At 42.1% G+C, this 17,621-nt stretch overlaps 1 protein-coding gene across 1 annotated transcript; it reads left to right on the top strand.

Annotated features, from left to right (window-relative positions):
- Positions 1 to 212: 212 nt before the first annotated feature.
- Positions 213 to 13,722, top strand: LOC119723702 (WD repeat-containing protein 44-like). The gene is made up of 17 exons (XM_038194495.1): positions 213 to 486; positions 1,428 to 1,596; positions 1,902 to 2,417; positions 2,949 to 3,134; positions 3,237 to 3,455; positions 3,836 to 3,972; positions 5,462 to 5,548; positions 6,752 to 6,866; positions 7,498 to 7,623; positions 8,380 to 8,511; positions 8,609 to 8,836; positions 9,608 to 9,730; positions 10,236 to 10,427; positions 10,609 to 10,710; positions 11,102 to 11,217; positions 12,275 to 12,402; positions 12,754 to 13,722. Exons 1-17 carry the CDS (start codon positions 404 to 406, stop codon positions 13,044 to 13,046), a joined length of 2,952 nt encoding a protein of 983 aa, XP_038050423.1. The 5' UTR covers positions 213 to 403; the 3' UTR covers positions 13,047 to 13,722.
- Positions 13,723 to 17,621: the final 3,899 nt, after the last annotated feature.

The following is a 17,621-nucleotide window of genomic DNA, read 5'->3' as shown; positions in this document are numbered from 1 at the left end:
TCTTCATATCGAGAATGACGTTTTCCTGAATGAAAAGCACAAGAGCTAACAAAAGCAGAAAGAAGTGAAAAGTTCAAATGTGGAAACAACAGGAAAACTAGGACACGCCCCCAATTAGGGACCACTGAATAGCGCCCTCTCTCGCCTTATCTTGATCTTGTACCTAGCTCCATCATGCTCAAAATCAATTACACCAGGATATCTAAACCGCGGAGCCAGCCTAAAAACGTAAATGACGAAAATAAATAATGACATTTCCATACTAGTACATTTGACAACTTCATGAACTTGGCGGAAAGACGAGGACCTCTATGTTTATTAATTATCTTTTTCGACATAAGTAGTATGTAAGTAATTATTGATTCGTGTAGGCCACTTGTGCAGCATTCCATTTGATGTCATCATGACGTCAGAGAGCGATTCCGATGAGTTTTACGATGCAGAAGATGCGGAACTTTCGCAAGCTCCCGGCTCGAGCCCGGCCAGGTGGGTTTATCATTTATTTAATTATTTAGGGCCTACCTAGATTTTTATATAATGTTCCTAACTTACCCAACATGCCCAAGCATAGCACATTTCGTTTGATAAAAAAAATGGAAATTTAAGTGATTTTTAAATTTAATTTAGGCCCTGATTTTTTTGGGGGAAAAATGTTGCAACCTGAACATGCTGAAGTGACGCTACTTTTTTCTTCATATATCGTCTCAATGAAAATGAAGGTCAGTCTTTGCAAAAATGATGATAAGACATGAATCTGGGACTGAGATTGAGAAACATTTCCAAGTTTGTTTGGAAATACTTAGACAATTTTCTTGACTCTCCATAGACTTTGTACACAACTGCTGAAGTGGTGTCAGGTTGCAACATTTTTTTCCTTTTTTTAATTGCATTTTTAGCCTAGCCCAAAGTTTTAATTTTCGAAGTGGCTATCGTTACGGCACTCGTTGTTTAGCGCCCTCTACGATATTTTTTTGATACGCCCGCGGGTATATAATTATTTGTTTCCCCACGTTTTATCGAGCAGTGCGCCAGCTCAGCCGATAGAGGGTAGGATTTTGCACCGCGAGGTTGCGGGTTCGAATCTCAGTTTTGCACTCAATTTTTTTTCCTTTTCTAACCTGAGGCTTTGGAGGATTTTTTTTAAAAGGGAAATAAAGTCCGAATTGCATAAAGTTCAAATTCACTTTTTTCCTTCTAATTTTATATTTTCTTGTCATGTTTTTTTATAAAAGTTGCCAGGTTGCAGTCTACCGTAACGATAGAAAATGGGAAATGCGTTACGGCTGCCGTAACAATAGCCACTGCGTTTAATTTTTAATTTGTATTTATTTATTTTTCTTTGGGGGAGGAGGGGACGGATGATTTGGCAACATGGCTTGAGGATGCATTGAAGACATCAGTTTTTATCTTCATGTTGGATTTTATAGAAAGGCCAAGAAGCCGGCTGCAATCTCCGAGTTTGAGGAAGAACTTCACCGTCTGGCCAAGGAGCGACGGTTGGCGGAGGAACGCAGGAAGCAGGAAGAGGAGGCCCTCCAGAGGAAGATAGAAGAGATCCAAGCCAAGAAACAAGAGGAGGAACAAAAAGAAAGACAGGTAGGAGAGCCTTCTCTGCGCAAACTAAAGAGGGCGCTATTTAGTATTATGACAGTTGCGATGAGAGGATTAGCTTCCTTATCCTGCATAAGAAAGCACCTAATCTTCATAGACGTTTGCATTTTGAAATGAAGTTCTTAGATTTTGAATCATCATGAATACATTAAGCATTTTAGTGCATAAGAACATCAACTTCTTTACTCAATCCAGTAGTATGTTTGTCTACAATTTTTACTTCCATGGCGTTAAAATGAAATATTAAACATACCGTTTTTTGTTTTCTTTTGTTTTTTTGGTTATAACAGCGTCTCTTGGAGGAGCAAAGAAAGAGAGAGAAGCAGAGAGAGGAAGAAGAAAGACGCAAACAGGAGGAGGAAGAGCGATTACTGGAACAGCAGGAGGCCGAACAGCGGAGAATTGAAGCAGAGAAGAGACGCAAGCGCTTGGAAGAGATGCGAATGCGGGAAGACCGGGCCGGACACAGCAGCAGGTTGCCATCATCTGGAGACCAAGACCCATCCAAAGATGTCTCAAAACCTTCCCTGGGTGGATCAGAGACGGGCACCTCAGTGGACGAAACATCAAACCAACAAACAGCCAGCCCCCAAGACGATGATGTTCGGGAACCGGGGCTAGCCAATCGGAACGTCCAGCCCGACGTGATCGCCAGCATTAGGGAGAGGCCATCTGCATTGCCCATAGGGTCTGGGTCGCAAGGTGACATGGCCCCACCCGTTGCTCCGCCCAGGAAGAAGAAGAAACCAAAGTCTACGGAAACTCCAACACCGGAAATAAAGGATCTACAGGCTAAGGCGGAAATGGTGAGTACCAGAAGTGAGTGGTGAGTGTTGAGTAGTAATATAATAATTTGGGAGGCTAATCATCCTTACTGGCAGCTGGGATGCTGAATTGCGAAGGACGCGGCTACAACGTGGTCGGGCCGCTGGCACGTAAAGGCGCCTGTGGCTGCCGGCCACATCGACCCATGACCACGGAGCACAGCCTGAGATCAAAAGTGTTTGATTTTTCAAGTGTTGAGTAATAAGTGGTGAGTGTTGACTGGTAAAAGTGTTGAGTGCTGAATTCAAAACTCAACTCAAATCTCAGTCACTCTTTGTTTCCTTTGTGAACATTTGCCATTATATAAGACTGACAAGAGCATCAATACGGAGGTTAAAGTTTGTGAAATTGACCTCCAAATCGGAGCCACAGGTGTTCAGGTTTCGAGGCAGTTTTGTAGTTGAGTTCATTTCCAAGTCCAACAAGTATGTCTTACTGTCTTGCAACATTCCTTATTGTACAGTTATACCAACCAATTCTTTGATGTCTTCTTTACATTCTTGATACTCTAGACAGCAGAAACACCAGCAAGCCATAAGGAGGCGGCATCGGTCGGTTTGCCCCCCGAGCCCAGCTCGTCTGGACGACCACTGAGTGGTCTCCTGACGCCAACAACCACGATCGAATCGTTGACCAAGGAGTTGGAGCATTCCCTGGACCTGGCCAGTGCCACCAGTGATGCCGTCGTCTTGCATTTGGTGAGTCTTGCCATTCGGCCATACACTTGAGCAAGTTGGATCAAGTTGGAGCAGAAGCAGTCGTTTAACCTAAGGTATGATCACTCCTTGTTTTTGTAACAGGAAACGCAGAGCATCAAGGGTGAGTCCCGGGCCGAGGTCTTGGAAGCCTTGAAGACGCCCTCCGGTCCTCCTCCCCCGAAGCCGCCTCGGAGCCGAGGTGGAACCCCGCCCACTGAGGGGAAGGGAAGCAAAGGGGGCACCCCGGAGACAGACGTGCTGGCCCAGTATTCCGCCTTGATGAAAGGACGATCAGCAAAAGGGGAACTGCTTACAGATGAAGTGAGTACTAGGTCCAAATGTCCCAGACCTGCTCAGCAGAAAATATAGCTTAGCAAAATTAGGTTTTAGCAAAAAAATCTGCAAAAATCAGCTGAAGTTGTGGCTTGTAACCGGTTGGTACTGAACAAATTATCTCCGAGCTTACATGTGAACAAGGTACAACTACAAGTGTGACCTCTGTCATGTCTTCTTGTTCAAGATAGCCAGAAAAAAATTTGGCCCAGCTTTCAATAGGTCAATTTGTGATACGTGTGCTGTTCTACTCTTGCTGATACATCACTGTTCAGCCAATCAAGAAAAAACTGAGGCCATTTGGGCCAGAAGCGATTGAAAATGTTTCAATTCCTTTTTTTTTCTTGAACTGTTTTTGTCCACCTCAGGAGATACTCTCTCAGGTGACAGTCAGAAACCTGGACACAGGAGACACAGTTCCCCTCTTATTGGCTGAGGAAAGCTTACCCCAGTGTATCAACCCGCTGGCTCTGCACATTATGAGACTGACCTCCGAGTATGTCAGGTGTGTGCTGCTAAAGCTATCCAGTTTATAATGCTTGATATAATGTGTGACGCCATGCCAGTATCTGCTCTGTTCACAAGCACCCCCTCACCGGCAAAGGAAGTACAGTTGGGGGTGACCGACCGACGCCATCTTGCCTGACTGCAATTCACTTGCCCGCGGCCACTGCGTGTAAATAATACAAATCCCCTGGTGTATGTGCGTCACACACAAGGAACGGTGCGCGTCAACCAGCGAAATGTCCCGCCCATGGAACGTCGTTGTTAGGTGAAAGGGCGCCCTCTTTTGGTAGCGCACGGAGCTCATTAGCTGCACCCGATTTCATGAAGCACTGCGACGCATCTTAACTCAAGTTGCCACGCGTAACACGTTGCAACTTCCAACGCGTTGTATGATCTATTTCACAAAACTTACAATGAGTTGAACGCGTCGTAAGTTCCTTGTCAACGGCTTAAAACACGTGGCAAGTTACGATGTGTCTAGTTGTAGATGTCTCATGAAACCGGGTGCAGGGCTGGTAGCGTTGGTACAACCGACTGCACCAGGCAATCTTTTGCATGCAGTAGCTTTTTGGCACGCTCCAGATTGGAATGGCTGTTAGATGTCCAATTTTGACGTTGGTTGAAAAACTGCTTTCACAGTGCACCTGCTGTAGATAATGCCATTCAATGATTTACCTGTCCTTCGTTAATTTCATGTAAGACCAGTTTTGCTCCTTACTCTGACCTTTTGCTTTTGTGCATTGCCTAAAGTGGTCTCTGTTTTAACCCTAACTGCCCAGAATCCTTCAAAATCCTCTTTGCCAAAGTGGAGGAATTTGGAGGATTGAGGTTATGGCAAAAGTGCGTTACTGATTTCGTAGGATGCACTTTGTCAAGGTCTTGGGCCGGACCTTGTGTTGTTTTAGCTCAGCCATGCATAAATATAGGCCTAGATTATGCTTGAAATCCTCCGTACTGCTCCAGGATGTCACTGGCCAAGCCTCAACATACTGACAGTCACTGCCGCAGGATTTTACAGGATTCAGGCAGTGGTCACCCCTCCACGGACCATATTCAAGAAATAATGGAGGAATTTGCAGGATTGAGGCTATAATGCTATTTTTCCATTGGGCCAGTTGGAGGATTTTGCAGGATTAAGGCTACATCCTAGCAAAAAGGCCTAGGGAGTTAGGGTTAATAATCCTAACCACCCCAAACCCTTCAAAATCCAACTGCATGTCTTATTTGAATCTGTTGGAGTGAGTACTGCACTAGTAAAGTGATTAAGCTGTACATGGGCTCAGACATACCACCATAAACAAGTGTCTAACAGTTTGGGTGTTGAGTTTACCATCATTGGATTCTGCAAGAGTGAGGAAGGTTCCTGGTAAATCACTCAAGGGGGTTGGGGTTACGTCATCTCTTCTGGTGCTCAGAATTTTGAATTGCCGCTCTTACTGTACAAGGTAGACGTTTAATCAATCTGTTCTGTTCCTGATTGTTCACAGTAATTCTAGTCTTGACAAGGAGGGTGGTAGCGACGGAGAGAAGACGAAAGCAGCCGCCCAAGGAGTCAAGAAATCCAAATCGAAGAGGTAAGTGTTGACCAAATGTCCTCTCTGGTAGATGTAAACACTACTTCTGATTAAGGGAGTAAATGTGTGTTTGGGAGGTATTATAACACTCTGTTTAAGACCGGTGGGAGTCTGGATGGGTGATTCGCCTCGGGTAATGATCGACCATCCAGACTCCCACCGGTCTTAAACAGAGTGTTTAATACCGACCGAACACATATTTATTCCCATTCATAAATACCTTTTCGGTCAAAAAAACAGACCTTTTTGGTCAAAAAATCAAAACAAGTCAAAAACTAGATGTTGCCAACCATTTTGTTCAACAATTTTACTTCAAGTTTGACAAAACACCTCTCTGACTATGATATGGAATGCCCCTCCACAACTCGTTACCTTATAAGGACATTGGCGTGCACGTCGTGTGTACTGCGCGATGTCGCGCAAAACACAGCTGGGCTGGTGTAGTGTGAATTTATGAAATGCTGATTCACTGGTAGTATTGCGCATGCATACGTGAGGAATGTGAAAGTTCAACCAATGAAACGTTAAAAGGCACCGGATTTCATGGAAGTCCAAATAAATTTCATGTGACACTGGAAAAGTGTTTAAGACCAGCTAGCCATGTCTTTATCATCCGTTTAAGACCGGCCACGTGACGGGCTCTCGGCCAATAGGAATGTGTAAACTGTCTTAGGTATTTATGAATATCCATTAAAACCAATCAAATGCAGTACACCATCTAGTAAACATCAAAGTCCAGCAATAGGGGCCAATTTCATAGCGCAGTCAAGTAGAAAATTTTGCTTTGTAAAAATTTATGTTCTGAGTAAAAATCGGCAGTGAACCGGTGGAAGTCAGTGTAAATTACATGATGTTTTAGCTGGTAATCTGTGTTTTGAGAAGCAAACCTTTTGGACGCTCAGCAGAGGCATAACAATTTTAACAATTGTTTATATTTTTTGTAGAGTAATTTTTAACTGGTTTATTATTTTGGATAAAGCCATGTTTTTAGAGATAGTTAGACAAAGTGTACTCAAGTAGATGTATACATGTTATAAGACATTTTCTTTTACACATGTTCATGCATTTAGTGAATTGTCCACAATTTTGAGAGTATTTTTTAATGGATTCAGGACACTACAGCCTGGCCACTGTTTCAGTTCCCAATTGTTTTTTTTTTTAGCAAAAAAGTACCTTTTGTCAATTTTTTGTCGCTCTCATTAGAAGGACGTTTAAGAAAATGCTGTCCAAGCTCAAGAATGTCGCAGATGAGGCTTTCAGACATGAAGAGCAGGAATCCAGCGACGAGGAATCGCTGCCGGATTCAAGAATCGTGAAGGTTTGAATTCCACAAATTAAACTTTGTACATATTTGTAGTCCCTGAGTACCATTGTACTACGCAGTGTTTCCTCTGCCCATTCAAACGTGAAGTGGCCCACCTTGCAACTTTCAGTGACCACCTCGCTACAATTTTGCCAATGTCACCACCTCGCTGTGAAGATTTGCAATAAAGGAAATACTAATTTATGAGCGTTTTCCTTGACCTCTATGTATCAAGAACTCACAATTTGGATGTGTAGATGGAATTATCGCGACTTTTTGTGAGCGCTGCACCCTTTTAAGTTTTCAGACTGCGTAAATTTTGTTTCAGTCATCAATTTGAATTTTTACCAGCTCGCTCAGTTCATTAAGCAGGGGAAACACTGGTACTACAGGTATAACTAATAACGGCTACCATTTTCCAAAACCTTAGCGTTGCCCTGGGTTCATCTTTTGCTGAATAATTTTTAAATTTTAATGTTCAAGCCGAAGGGATATTCTCCAGCTAAACTCTCCTCAAGACAACGCCAAAGACACGACCTGGGTTTGGGCCACATCTGTATTGTCCAATTGACTTATTAATAACACAAGACTCAGCAGAAGGATTTCAAGGTTTTTTGTTGTTGTTTGTTTTTAATATTCTGCGCAGATGAAAGCTGCGAGCAGTAACAAGGGCCCCTATGACTTTGACCAGCTGAGACTGGCTCAGGACCTGGGCCGAGAGCATGCTGGGGCAGTGTGGACCATGAAATTCTCGCCTTGTGGTCGCTTACTGGTAAGAATAACACAGTTGGTCGACTGCATACTGATTCATACTTCAAGTAAATGTTGTAGTACAGGTACATTGTTTTCTATGTGTGTCTCTCCGGTTGGACTTCTTGTGAATAGTCGTTAAAGCCAGAGTCCATCATTTGCAGCTGTCCAAAAAGAAACTGGCGTAATTATTGTTGAACAACATACTTGGTTAAAAGATAGTAAGGGGACTAAACTCCCTGTGAAATTATTCTTTCTGGCAAGCTGTCATTTTGAAGAAATCAACAAAAGAAGGCCTTTCCAACGGTGCGTCTTAAGAAGCACCATTGGAAATTTCCGTTAGTAGTTTGTTGTTTTATTCGGCGAAGCGCGCGCAAGCGTTGACACGATGCACACGCACGCGCAGTTGCTATGATTCGTCGTATCAGTGCGCGACATCGCATAGCTGCAATCGGCTCAGTGAGAACGTGTCTCGGACGCTGAATTCAGGCCCAATTCAAAACATGATTCAGCAACTTTTGATTTGAAATTGAGATCCTAGAATGCTGTTTTTCTCGGAATATACAGCTGAAGCTGAGCTGAAACTTCATCAGGTTAGTTGTTCAGCACCCTTCTTTAGATTTTGAGCACTTTTGTTGCTTCAAACGAACAAAATGCACAAATTACAAATGATGGACTATACCTTTAATACACCAGCAACCAACAGTAACTGGACTGTGCAGTTGGGTGGTTTAAATTTAATGATGACATAAGGTTTCTTTTCATCTTGGTTGCCTAGGCAACGGCTGGTCAGGACAGGATCTTACGTGTCTGGGTTCTCCAGGATCACTATAAGTACTTTGATGACATGAGGCAGCGCTATAGCAACGAGGCAAGGGAGCAGGCACAAGAGGGCAGCAACTCTGAAAAGGTACGTCGACGGTTAAAAAAAATACGAGACTTATGAAGATCATAATTTGTCTGTATAGAGTGGACAGTGATTTTTCACAATTTCTTTTTCATCTCAGGATTCGTCTTCGGACCCGGAGAGGGAGCGGTCGGGATCAGAGGATGCGGCAGAAGAGCCACAAGACACCAAGAAGGAGGCGGAAGCCCCTCCCCCAGGGGGTGACGGTCAGCCGGACACACCCATCAGAGAGAGCGCCCTCGACGACGAGATGGCCGTCTTTGCCAGGTCGCCGTTCTTTGAGTACTCCGGTCACACGGCTGATGTGCTGGATGTCTCATGGTCCAAGGTAAAAACTCATCTCTTTTAGATCAAATTTCTTGACAGAAAGAATCCCTTTTTCAAATTGATGTGCTGCAGCAAAATTAGCAGAGTACCAGTCACAGGCAATATGCATTGCATGACATTTTGGCAGGTTACCCGTTTTTTGCTAGCTCAGTGCATATTTTCTGTGCGAGACATGGAGCTACATATATATTAAGTTACAGACATTTGAATTCATGTGCTTGTTCGTGGAACATAATAAAATCACACGGAATGGATGGTGAATAATGTACTCTAAATGCAACGCGCAAGTGCAACACTGTAAGTACGTTTTCTGTGAGTATTAAAGTTAAAAACGTTACGGCAAAAATCAATCTGCAGCGCCTACAGGCACACGTCTGTGTTTGCGTAAGTTTGTGCGCACGTCTGCGTTTGCGTAAGTTTGCGCGGAGCTAAATGAAATGTTCATTTACTAATTATGAGTTTCAGTTTTTAGGCATATCGGCTTTGATAACGCACTGGTATACAACACAAACGCAGTACTAAAGCCGCACTAAATTTTGAGTTTTCCATAGGTTTGCGAACAAACATAGATCTGCACCCAGCAGGCTTCACTTTGTACAGCGAGTTAGCGCTCTAGTAATTTAACATAGCTGTATGCTGCCAGGCATATCCGTGAAATATCCCCTGGTTTCCAATAAGAACAGATATTACTCCCATTTGCACACTCTAAGCAATTTGAGTTTTTTAGACCCTCCTTATAACCGTGGAGGCGATTCATCTGTTGCAATTTCAGAACTACTTCATCCTGTCATCTTCCATGGATAAGACGGTGCGGCTGTGGCACATCTCACGCAGCGAGTGCCTCTGTTGCTTCCAGCACATTGACTTCGTCACCGCGATTGCTTTCCACCCAAGGGTGAGTAACACATTTGTTTCAAAGATCCTTCAGGGCCCAATATTGGGCCCAGTGTACCATAATCCAAGAACCATATTAACTAGGGATTCTGCTTGTGAATAGAAGATGGAACTTTTTGACCAATCGAAAGTTGGTGTGTGGGACACAGTACATGCTTATCTGCTCCGTTCACAAGTACCCCCTCACTGGCAAAGAAAGTACAGTTGGGGGTGACTGGCCAACGCCAATTTGCCCGACTACAATTCGTTTGCCGCGAAGCGCGGCCGTACATACCACTGCGTGTACAGAGTACAAATCCCCTGGTGTACGTGCATCACACACATTGGAACGGTGCGCGTCAACCAGCGAAATGTCCCGCCCATGGAACGTCGTTGATAGTTAGAAGGGCGCCCTCTTTTGTTGGCGCACGGAGCCCAAACTAGTTTCATAACATCTCACAAGAGAGTTTTGCATCATCAAACTCATTTTTCACGAGTCAAGGAACATCTCACTTCTGTCTCCGTAGGATGATCGTTATTTCCTGAGTGGTTCGCTGGACGGCAAGCTTCGACTGTGGAACATTCCAGACAAGAAGGTTGCCCTGTGGAACGAGGTGGACGGACCCACCAAACTCATCACGGCGGCCAACTTTATTCAGAACGGTCGGTTCTCCGTCGTGGGCACCTACGACGGGAGATGCATCTTCTACGATACCGAGGTAGAGAAATGCACCCAAGGAGTTGTGCAAGAAGTTCATATGAATACCATGATCCGAGAGTTTGCTGGACAATTATTTAATCCTTGCGGCTCTATGCAGTATGGTCCAAGTTGGGATACGAGGCCTGATGGTATATATATTTATGAATGACGTTACTTATATATTTTTTTTATGTTTCCAGCACTTGAAATATTACAGCCAGATTCACGTGCGATCTACCAGAGGGCGTAATGCCGTAGGAAGGAAGATCACAGCCATTGAGCCCCTACCTGGTCAAGATAAGGTAGACCTTTTACTCCTTGTGTATAAAACAAGTATTTCCTCCTCCCCCCTCCCCTTGCCCACCGCCAGTGTCCCTCTCGTCTTTCCCCCAACTTCCACTTCTATACTTAGTGCTGTAGCCCTCGGACACTGTTTTAATCCAACTACTTACAAAAAGGTATCATACCATTTCTCCAACCACCATCTTTCAATATCAGAGGTGTTGCTTTATTGTTTGACATCGTAGCATAGTGCAAGTTATAAGATTATAATAATAACATCTTTATTCTACAGACTTCAACAAAGAGGTTCCAGATTTAAAAATTGCATTGCTGAAATTACATAACCTGCCCTGGAGACTGATATCCAGAGGAGAAGTGTTATGTATTTTCAATTGTTTTTTGTGTGTGAAGATTTTGGTGACTTCCAATGACTCCCGGCTCAGGCTGTATGACCTGCGTGACCTCTCGCTGACCTGCAAGTACAAAGGTTGCACCAACATCAGCAGTCAGATCAGAGCCTCCTTCAGGTAAGCTTCTTGTGTTCTTCTTCTTGTTCTTCTTCTTGTTCGTGTTCTTGTTCTTGTTCTTGTTCTTCTTCTTTTTCTAATTCTCCTTCGTCTTCTTCTTTGTCTTCTTCGTCTTCTTCTTCTTCGTCTCCTTCTTCGTCTTCTTCTTCTTCCAGATATAGTGCAGGCTTCATAAATGAAGACAAACGCACTGTGGGTTGGATGCGCGGAGTCATAATATGTACGCAGGGAGTGTCATGGCCTAGCGGTTAAGAGCACCGGACTCATGCTCTAGTGTTTCAGAGGCAGCAGTGGCGTGGGTTCGAGCCCGGGTCTGGACACTTGTGCCCTTAAGCAAGGCACTTAACCATTATTGCTTCGTCCTTCTGATGGGACGTAAAGCCGTATGTCCCGTGTGTTATGTAATGTAATGCACGTAAAAGAACCCAGTGACACTTATCGCTAAGAGAAGAGAAGGGGTTTGCCCTGGTGTTTCTGGCCTCCTGTTAAAACTCCCACGATGAGTATTTAGGAGAAGAACCAACCAAGAACAAACACAAATCTTGTGCATTATATATATGCAGTGAAGTGTGGTTAAAAAGTTGTCTGCATGCTAGATTGTGGCTTCCCTCAATGCCACCTTGAAGGCATCGAGTGTTGCGAAGTCATTAGGATCCTTCTTTTAGGGAGTTCCATTCCTTGCTGGTAGGAGGGAAGAAGGAGGAACCTGAAAACTGTAGAAGTAAGTCCAAAAACGAGAGCCACGACCTTTGGTATTGGATGAAGCTTCAATGAGATGTTGTTTCCATCTTCCATCAGATCATAGTGGTTTCTGTAGAGTGTGGCTAGGCAGCTTTTGCAGCGTCTGCTCTGTAGAGAAGGCCATTGTAACTCGTGTGTCTCTAAAAGTTTAACCTTTTGTGAATGTTGACTATCATGTGAAGTTGAAAGGCAGTCACTTGTTTCTCAGGTTTCAATCAGTTGTGGGAGTTTTAAAAGGTCTGCACCCAAAATGTACCTTTTGGTGTGAAACTTCTGTACATGTAATAATGAAAAATTAAAATGACTTGCTTTGCAGCCATAACTATCGGTACATCGTCTGTGGATCAGAAGATCACTGCATCTACATCTGGAAGACCAACTATGACTTTGCTAAATTCACTTCGGTGCGCAAAGACCGCAACGACTTCTGGGAAGCAATCAAAGGTAAAAGCCATTGGTTCAAGACTTTACTTTGCGAAATCATCTTGGTTTCAGCAGACTTTTTCCCCAATTAGTAAAATTGCCAAAGACAAGCTGCCAATATTCCAAGATGTGGTGGACGTGTTTTGAATGGAGCAACTCAGAACTCAGAAAATTAAAAGGGAAGATTTCTTAACTCTGAACTCCTTGAGGTAAGGCCTAAAAAGCATGTTGATACCAAGCAGTATACCAAATAAAAATTTTAAAAATGAAACGGAAAAGTGGATAAAATATCACTTTATTTGGTGCCAATTCTCTCTCTTAGCAAGCCTAGACCATTTGAATCATGAATATTATTCGTACTTTCCATATCAGCTCACAACGTCGTCGTCACCACGGCGGTTTTCTCACCCCAGCCCTCGCTAGTCGTCAAGCCGACAGATGCAGACAAGCCCCCCTCCTCCTCGGACGCTGCTGCCCTGCCCATCTCATCAGACTCCAAGGAGAGCCCTACCACCAGGGCCAAGCGCGAGATCATCCAGGGCAAGGTGGAGACCAAGGCGGAGAAGAAGAGCTCGCTGAAGCGTGTCCTGGATCAAGGCGAGCTGCTGGTGTCTGGCGACTTCAACGGTGCCATAAAAGTCTTCATCAGAAGACCCAAACTTTAAAGGTTTACAGAAAATGCAAACATTTTTTATCTACAGAATGATTCTGAAGCTATCATAATGAACGAATGCTAAAGCCACCATTTATTATTCCCCTACCATGAATCGAATACATGGTAAGAAATGATGCCTCGCAGTATTTTTCAAATGGTGGATTTGTCACTTTGGGGGAAGTTAAAAGCAGTTCTGTGGAACGTCGCTAAACTGAACACCGCTGTACCGAACATTCGGCTATATACCGAATACTGTCTTCGGCTCCCGTATCGAACATATCATATCATAAAATACCAACAGAAGAGTGACAAGTGGCTATTATTTCCTCAAGGAATAGAAGGGGAAAGCCACCTATTGCTGTAGGTAGTAAGCTAAAAAAACTGTGTCATTACATAGTGTTATTCAGTAGTCGGCACTTGTTCAAAGTCATCTTTCAGTAACTACCAGGGTGTACAGCCTGAAGTTCTGAAGGGCGCCATTTATTGAAAAGTGAGTACCGGAGCACTGGCAGCTTAAAATCGCTACACCAAACGATCACTATTACGAACAATTTCTGTGGATCCCGCGATGGTCGTTATAGCTGCGTTCCACTGTATTGAGCTTATCCACAACAGACAAACTTGAGGCTGTCATCGCAAGTATTTTGAGAACTTAAAACAGTGTTGGAATAAACACAATACAAACACGTTTTGGTGTTGAGTTGGTTTGTGGGTGAATCAGTCTATGGAACAAATTTGAAACTGGCCATGTTAATTGTGGAGAAAGCTCTTTTGGGTATGGAATGAAATGTATGTAAGGCCAAATAAAAAAGGCTCCGGTTTCTGGTATGGAGCTTGCCCAAAAAGTGGTGCGGCGACGCGGCTTTTTTTTTTTTTTACCTGATTTTTTTGCTTCAAATGTCGGCTGATGACTGCAAATGGTGCCCGACTAAACTTAGTGCAAATATATGGGAGTCCAGAGAGGCCACATAAAGCTTATTCTCGACCATAACCCAATCTAAAAACACGTTAAAATTGTACAGCAGCAGGATTCCAGTCAAACCAGTGAGTTTGGCGGTTTTGAGACATCATCTTTCATTGAAAAAAAAACACTTTTTCATTTTGCCGACGCGCATGGCTACGGCGACGCGCGCGCATACCAGAAACCGGAGACTTTTTTGGGGGGCCTAATGTAAAGCCTTCAAATCTCAATGTAAAATCTATTACATGTATAATGTATGGACCATTGCTATGAAAGCTCTTAAGCACTGGAGGGATAAATTAATTCTTTGGAAGGTTGATTCGGCAATGTATAATTAAAAAAACAATTAGAATATGGACTTTCTGATGAAGATAAAGCATTTAGAGATGTGCAAGTTGCGCAACCTCAACCTGTAATTGATGTATATACATGTAAGATTTTTTAATGCCTGTATATTCGATCGGAAAATAACGTTGTTCAAATAAATGCATTGTCAATTTCTATATGTGCATGCTATCTTACAACTACCTTATCAATCAAATTCTACCGAAAGCCCAAACACTATTATTTATTTGGTCTATACTTCAAGCAACTATCAGTGCGAGTGCGATTTTTTTTTAGGGGAACAGCGAACGTCAATGAAATGCTTTTTGTGGAGCGGTTAACACATCAACGAAGCAATCCTTTGATAGCCTCGACACTTTGTATTTACTTTGTTGCAGTACTATTCCGTTGTATCGGTGACGATTTCATAGCCAAACTTAGCCCAGGTTGGACGACGTCTTCATTGCATTACGACTGTAATTTGTACCTTTTTTGGTAGTACATGTATTACTGGCCTTTAAAATTTGGCTCGACTTCATTATGAAACCCAACATGAGATTTTTTATAAGAAAAGCTAGACAAATTTTACCACTTGTCCTTGTTTATTTTGAGGACTTAGTGTCCAGCAATTATTTCACCCATCAACAAAACAAAGTAGCAAAACGTTGTACTCATTATGTAACACATTTTGATAATAGAACACATTCATCTATATATGATGATGTATAATTGTAGTTTTATTTAGATGGTTTCGTTTAACCATAAGATAAATTTGTTGAATGCCAGTATAATGATGCTCCGTTTTGAAACAGAAATTCTTCCATATTTATATTATCAGTACATGTACGCCATTAATTTCTAAAAAGTGATGCGACGATTATTCCGCTGATATCTAGGTGATGCAAAAAAAAAAAAGGATTTCTTGTATGCTGTCATTTGAATTTCATGTCAATTTTTTTGTATTTAAAGGTGCTTTAAAGTTTTGTCTATCAGTTCTGTAACAGATATTGCTGTATGTTGATTCCGCATTACAGAAAACAAAACATACTGATTTGTAAATTGTAGATAATTGGCAGCAATCCAGAGAATGTACATACTTCCAATAATAAAGAGAAAATCAGCAATCTGCAAAAAAAAGACAACACAACTTGAATACCTGAGTTTGTTTATTCACGGAACAAATTTTGATAAGCTTTGAAATGCAGATTTCGAAGCTGTCCTGAAACCTATTTTTTTAAAGGGTTTTTAGTCTGGTACTTTTCCTTACACTTGGGCACTCTTTAGCAGTGGTCTACATTGCTTGATGTTAACCAAGTACCGAGATACGAGGGTAAACTAAAAAATATTGACATAGGAACCAGCCTACTTGTAAAAAATCAGTAATCCTGACAACCAGGAATGTGCAATCGTCGTTTAAATTAATTTGAGTAGTAGTATCAATCTTTCATGAAACAAAGCATACAAAAACATGCATAAATGTCTAGATTACTACATGCAATTTGTCACTTCTGATGATTAAGAATTGTCGGGAAAAAGTGTCATTTTTTTATCTTGATTAATTTGGGATCGATCACCGAGTGTAGGAAACAATACTTCAAATTAAATTGCATAACAATCAAATGAAAAGCCATGATACTTGCAACTTAACTTTAGAGCATGAAATGTAACTTTTTTTCAATCAAAAATTTGGACAATAGTCATCTGTCTTTAAATGATTAGTAATTATGCAATTTGTGAATCTAAGGAGCATCACACAGAGAATGATTTGAAATTGATTACCACATCTAAACACAAGTTGGCACATACATTCGTGACTCCTGAATTTCTATACGCCTGAGGACAATGCTTTGTCTCTTTGTCCCTGTAATATAACACTTTCCCATAGACTAAGCATATATAGCCCTACGATCGAGGACTGTTTTCAACAAAAGACCCAACGCTCGAGGACTGAAAGGATATTTTCTTCTCCCTTTGTGTGTCTGTCCTCTATCTTAAAGCTATACATGCACTGCTTCGCAGGCAATATCAACTAACTATCAAGTACACAGATAAGGTTGAATTGAACTTAACAGTGAAACTGCATTTCACCATGGAGTTAAATTTGTTAACTTATAACAACCACCAACTAAACCAAGTCCAGTGTAGTTAACATAGTCAAACTACAGTTAACCATAGTTAAAACGATGGTTACGACCATCACATAATCTGAGGTTTTTTAAACTGAATTTCCGTACAAGTTCACGTCACTGTACACAGTCTATCTGAATGATCTTTCTATATCACACAAACGTACAATTCCGAAGGATTTTCTGGGCACAATAAACATTACATCCCATCTCACTTGCAGTTCAAATTCCACCCCTCTGACCAGCATGTTACATTCCAGATGTTGTGTGATCCCATAGGTGACGTTTGAACCTTCTGGCTGTTCCATTCAGTCACAGGGGTGGTCTTGAGGATGATGGTGCTGATAATGTCCAGCCTTTGTTATGTCAAGTCATCATCATCAAAGAGATCATCAAAATCTGTGGTCAAGTACAAAATGCAAACACAATTTGTTAAAAAGAAAATAAGTGAAACAGGAACAATGTATTTGACTTAAAGGGCATATACATGTACATCATTTGCTTTTACTGTAATTTTCAGAAATGGATGGAATTGGGGGGTTGGAAATATATAGCAAATATAGTTACACTGACTTTTTTGAGGTTTTGGGTTCGAAAATGCTATAAAAACCAAGAAAAACAATAATTTTCCTGTAGTCTGGTTCCCTGACTCCATATAAGAAGAAACAGAGCAGTTTACATACATTGGGGAATTGTAAGGTCAGGAAACCAGTCTAGCTGGCTTGTACCCATTCATAGGTGTGTAATCGATTGCAAACAAGTGCGATGGTCAATTGGGGCCAGTATTTGAAAAAAAGCCAGTTTTTTCCAACGCTGGTCGGCCGACCAGCGTTGGAAATTGATACAAAAATACCACTTTTCTTGAAAATGACAGTATACCAGGTGCCATGATTTTACAGGATGCTTTACACTGTCATTCACTAACAGTCCAGCAAGGTATTTCAAAATGGTAGTTTTATTTTTTGATGTTTGCAAATGTTGTATTTTCCCTTTAATTTTTACTATAATCTTGAAGGCAGTGGCACTATCCATATCATAACCAATTTGCCCCTATTTGGTTTTTTGTTTTTGTCTCCACCACAGCCTCCGCCCATTTCCGTTTCATTTTGCCACAATGCCCAACAATTTTCCCTTCCCTGTTCCACGCTCAGGATCCACGTACCATTGAAGAAAT

Source organism: Patiria miniata, unplaced genomic scaffold, assembly GCF_015706575.1.
Source record: "Patiria miniata isolate m_02_andy unplaced genomic scaffold, ASM1570657v1 HiC_scaffold_17, whole genome shotgun sequence".
NCBI classification, from domain to species: Eukaryota; Metazoa; Echinodermata; class Asteroidea; order Valvatida; family Asterinidae; genus Patiria; species Patiria miniata.
Note: the sequence above shows the minus strand (reverse complement) of the source record. Positions and strands in the feature narration are given on the sequence as shown.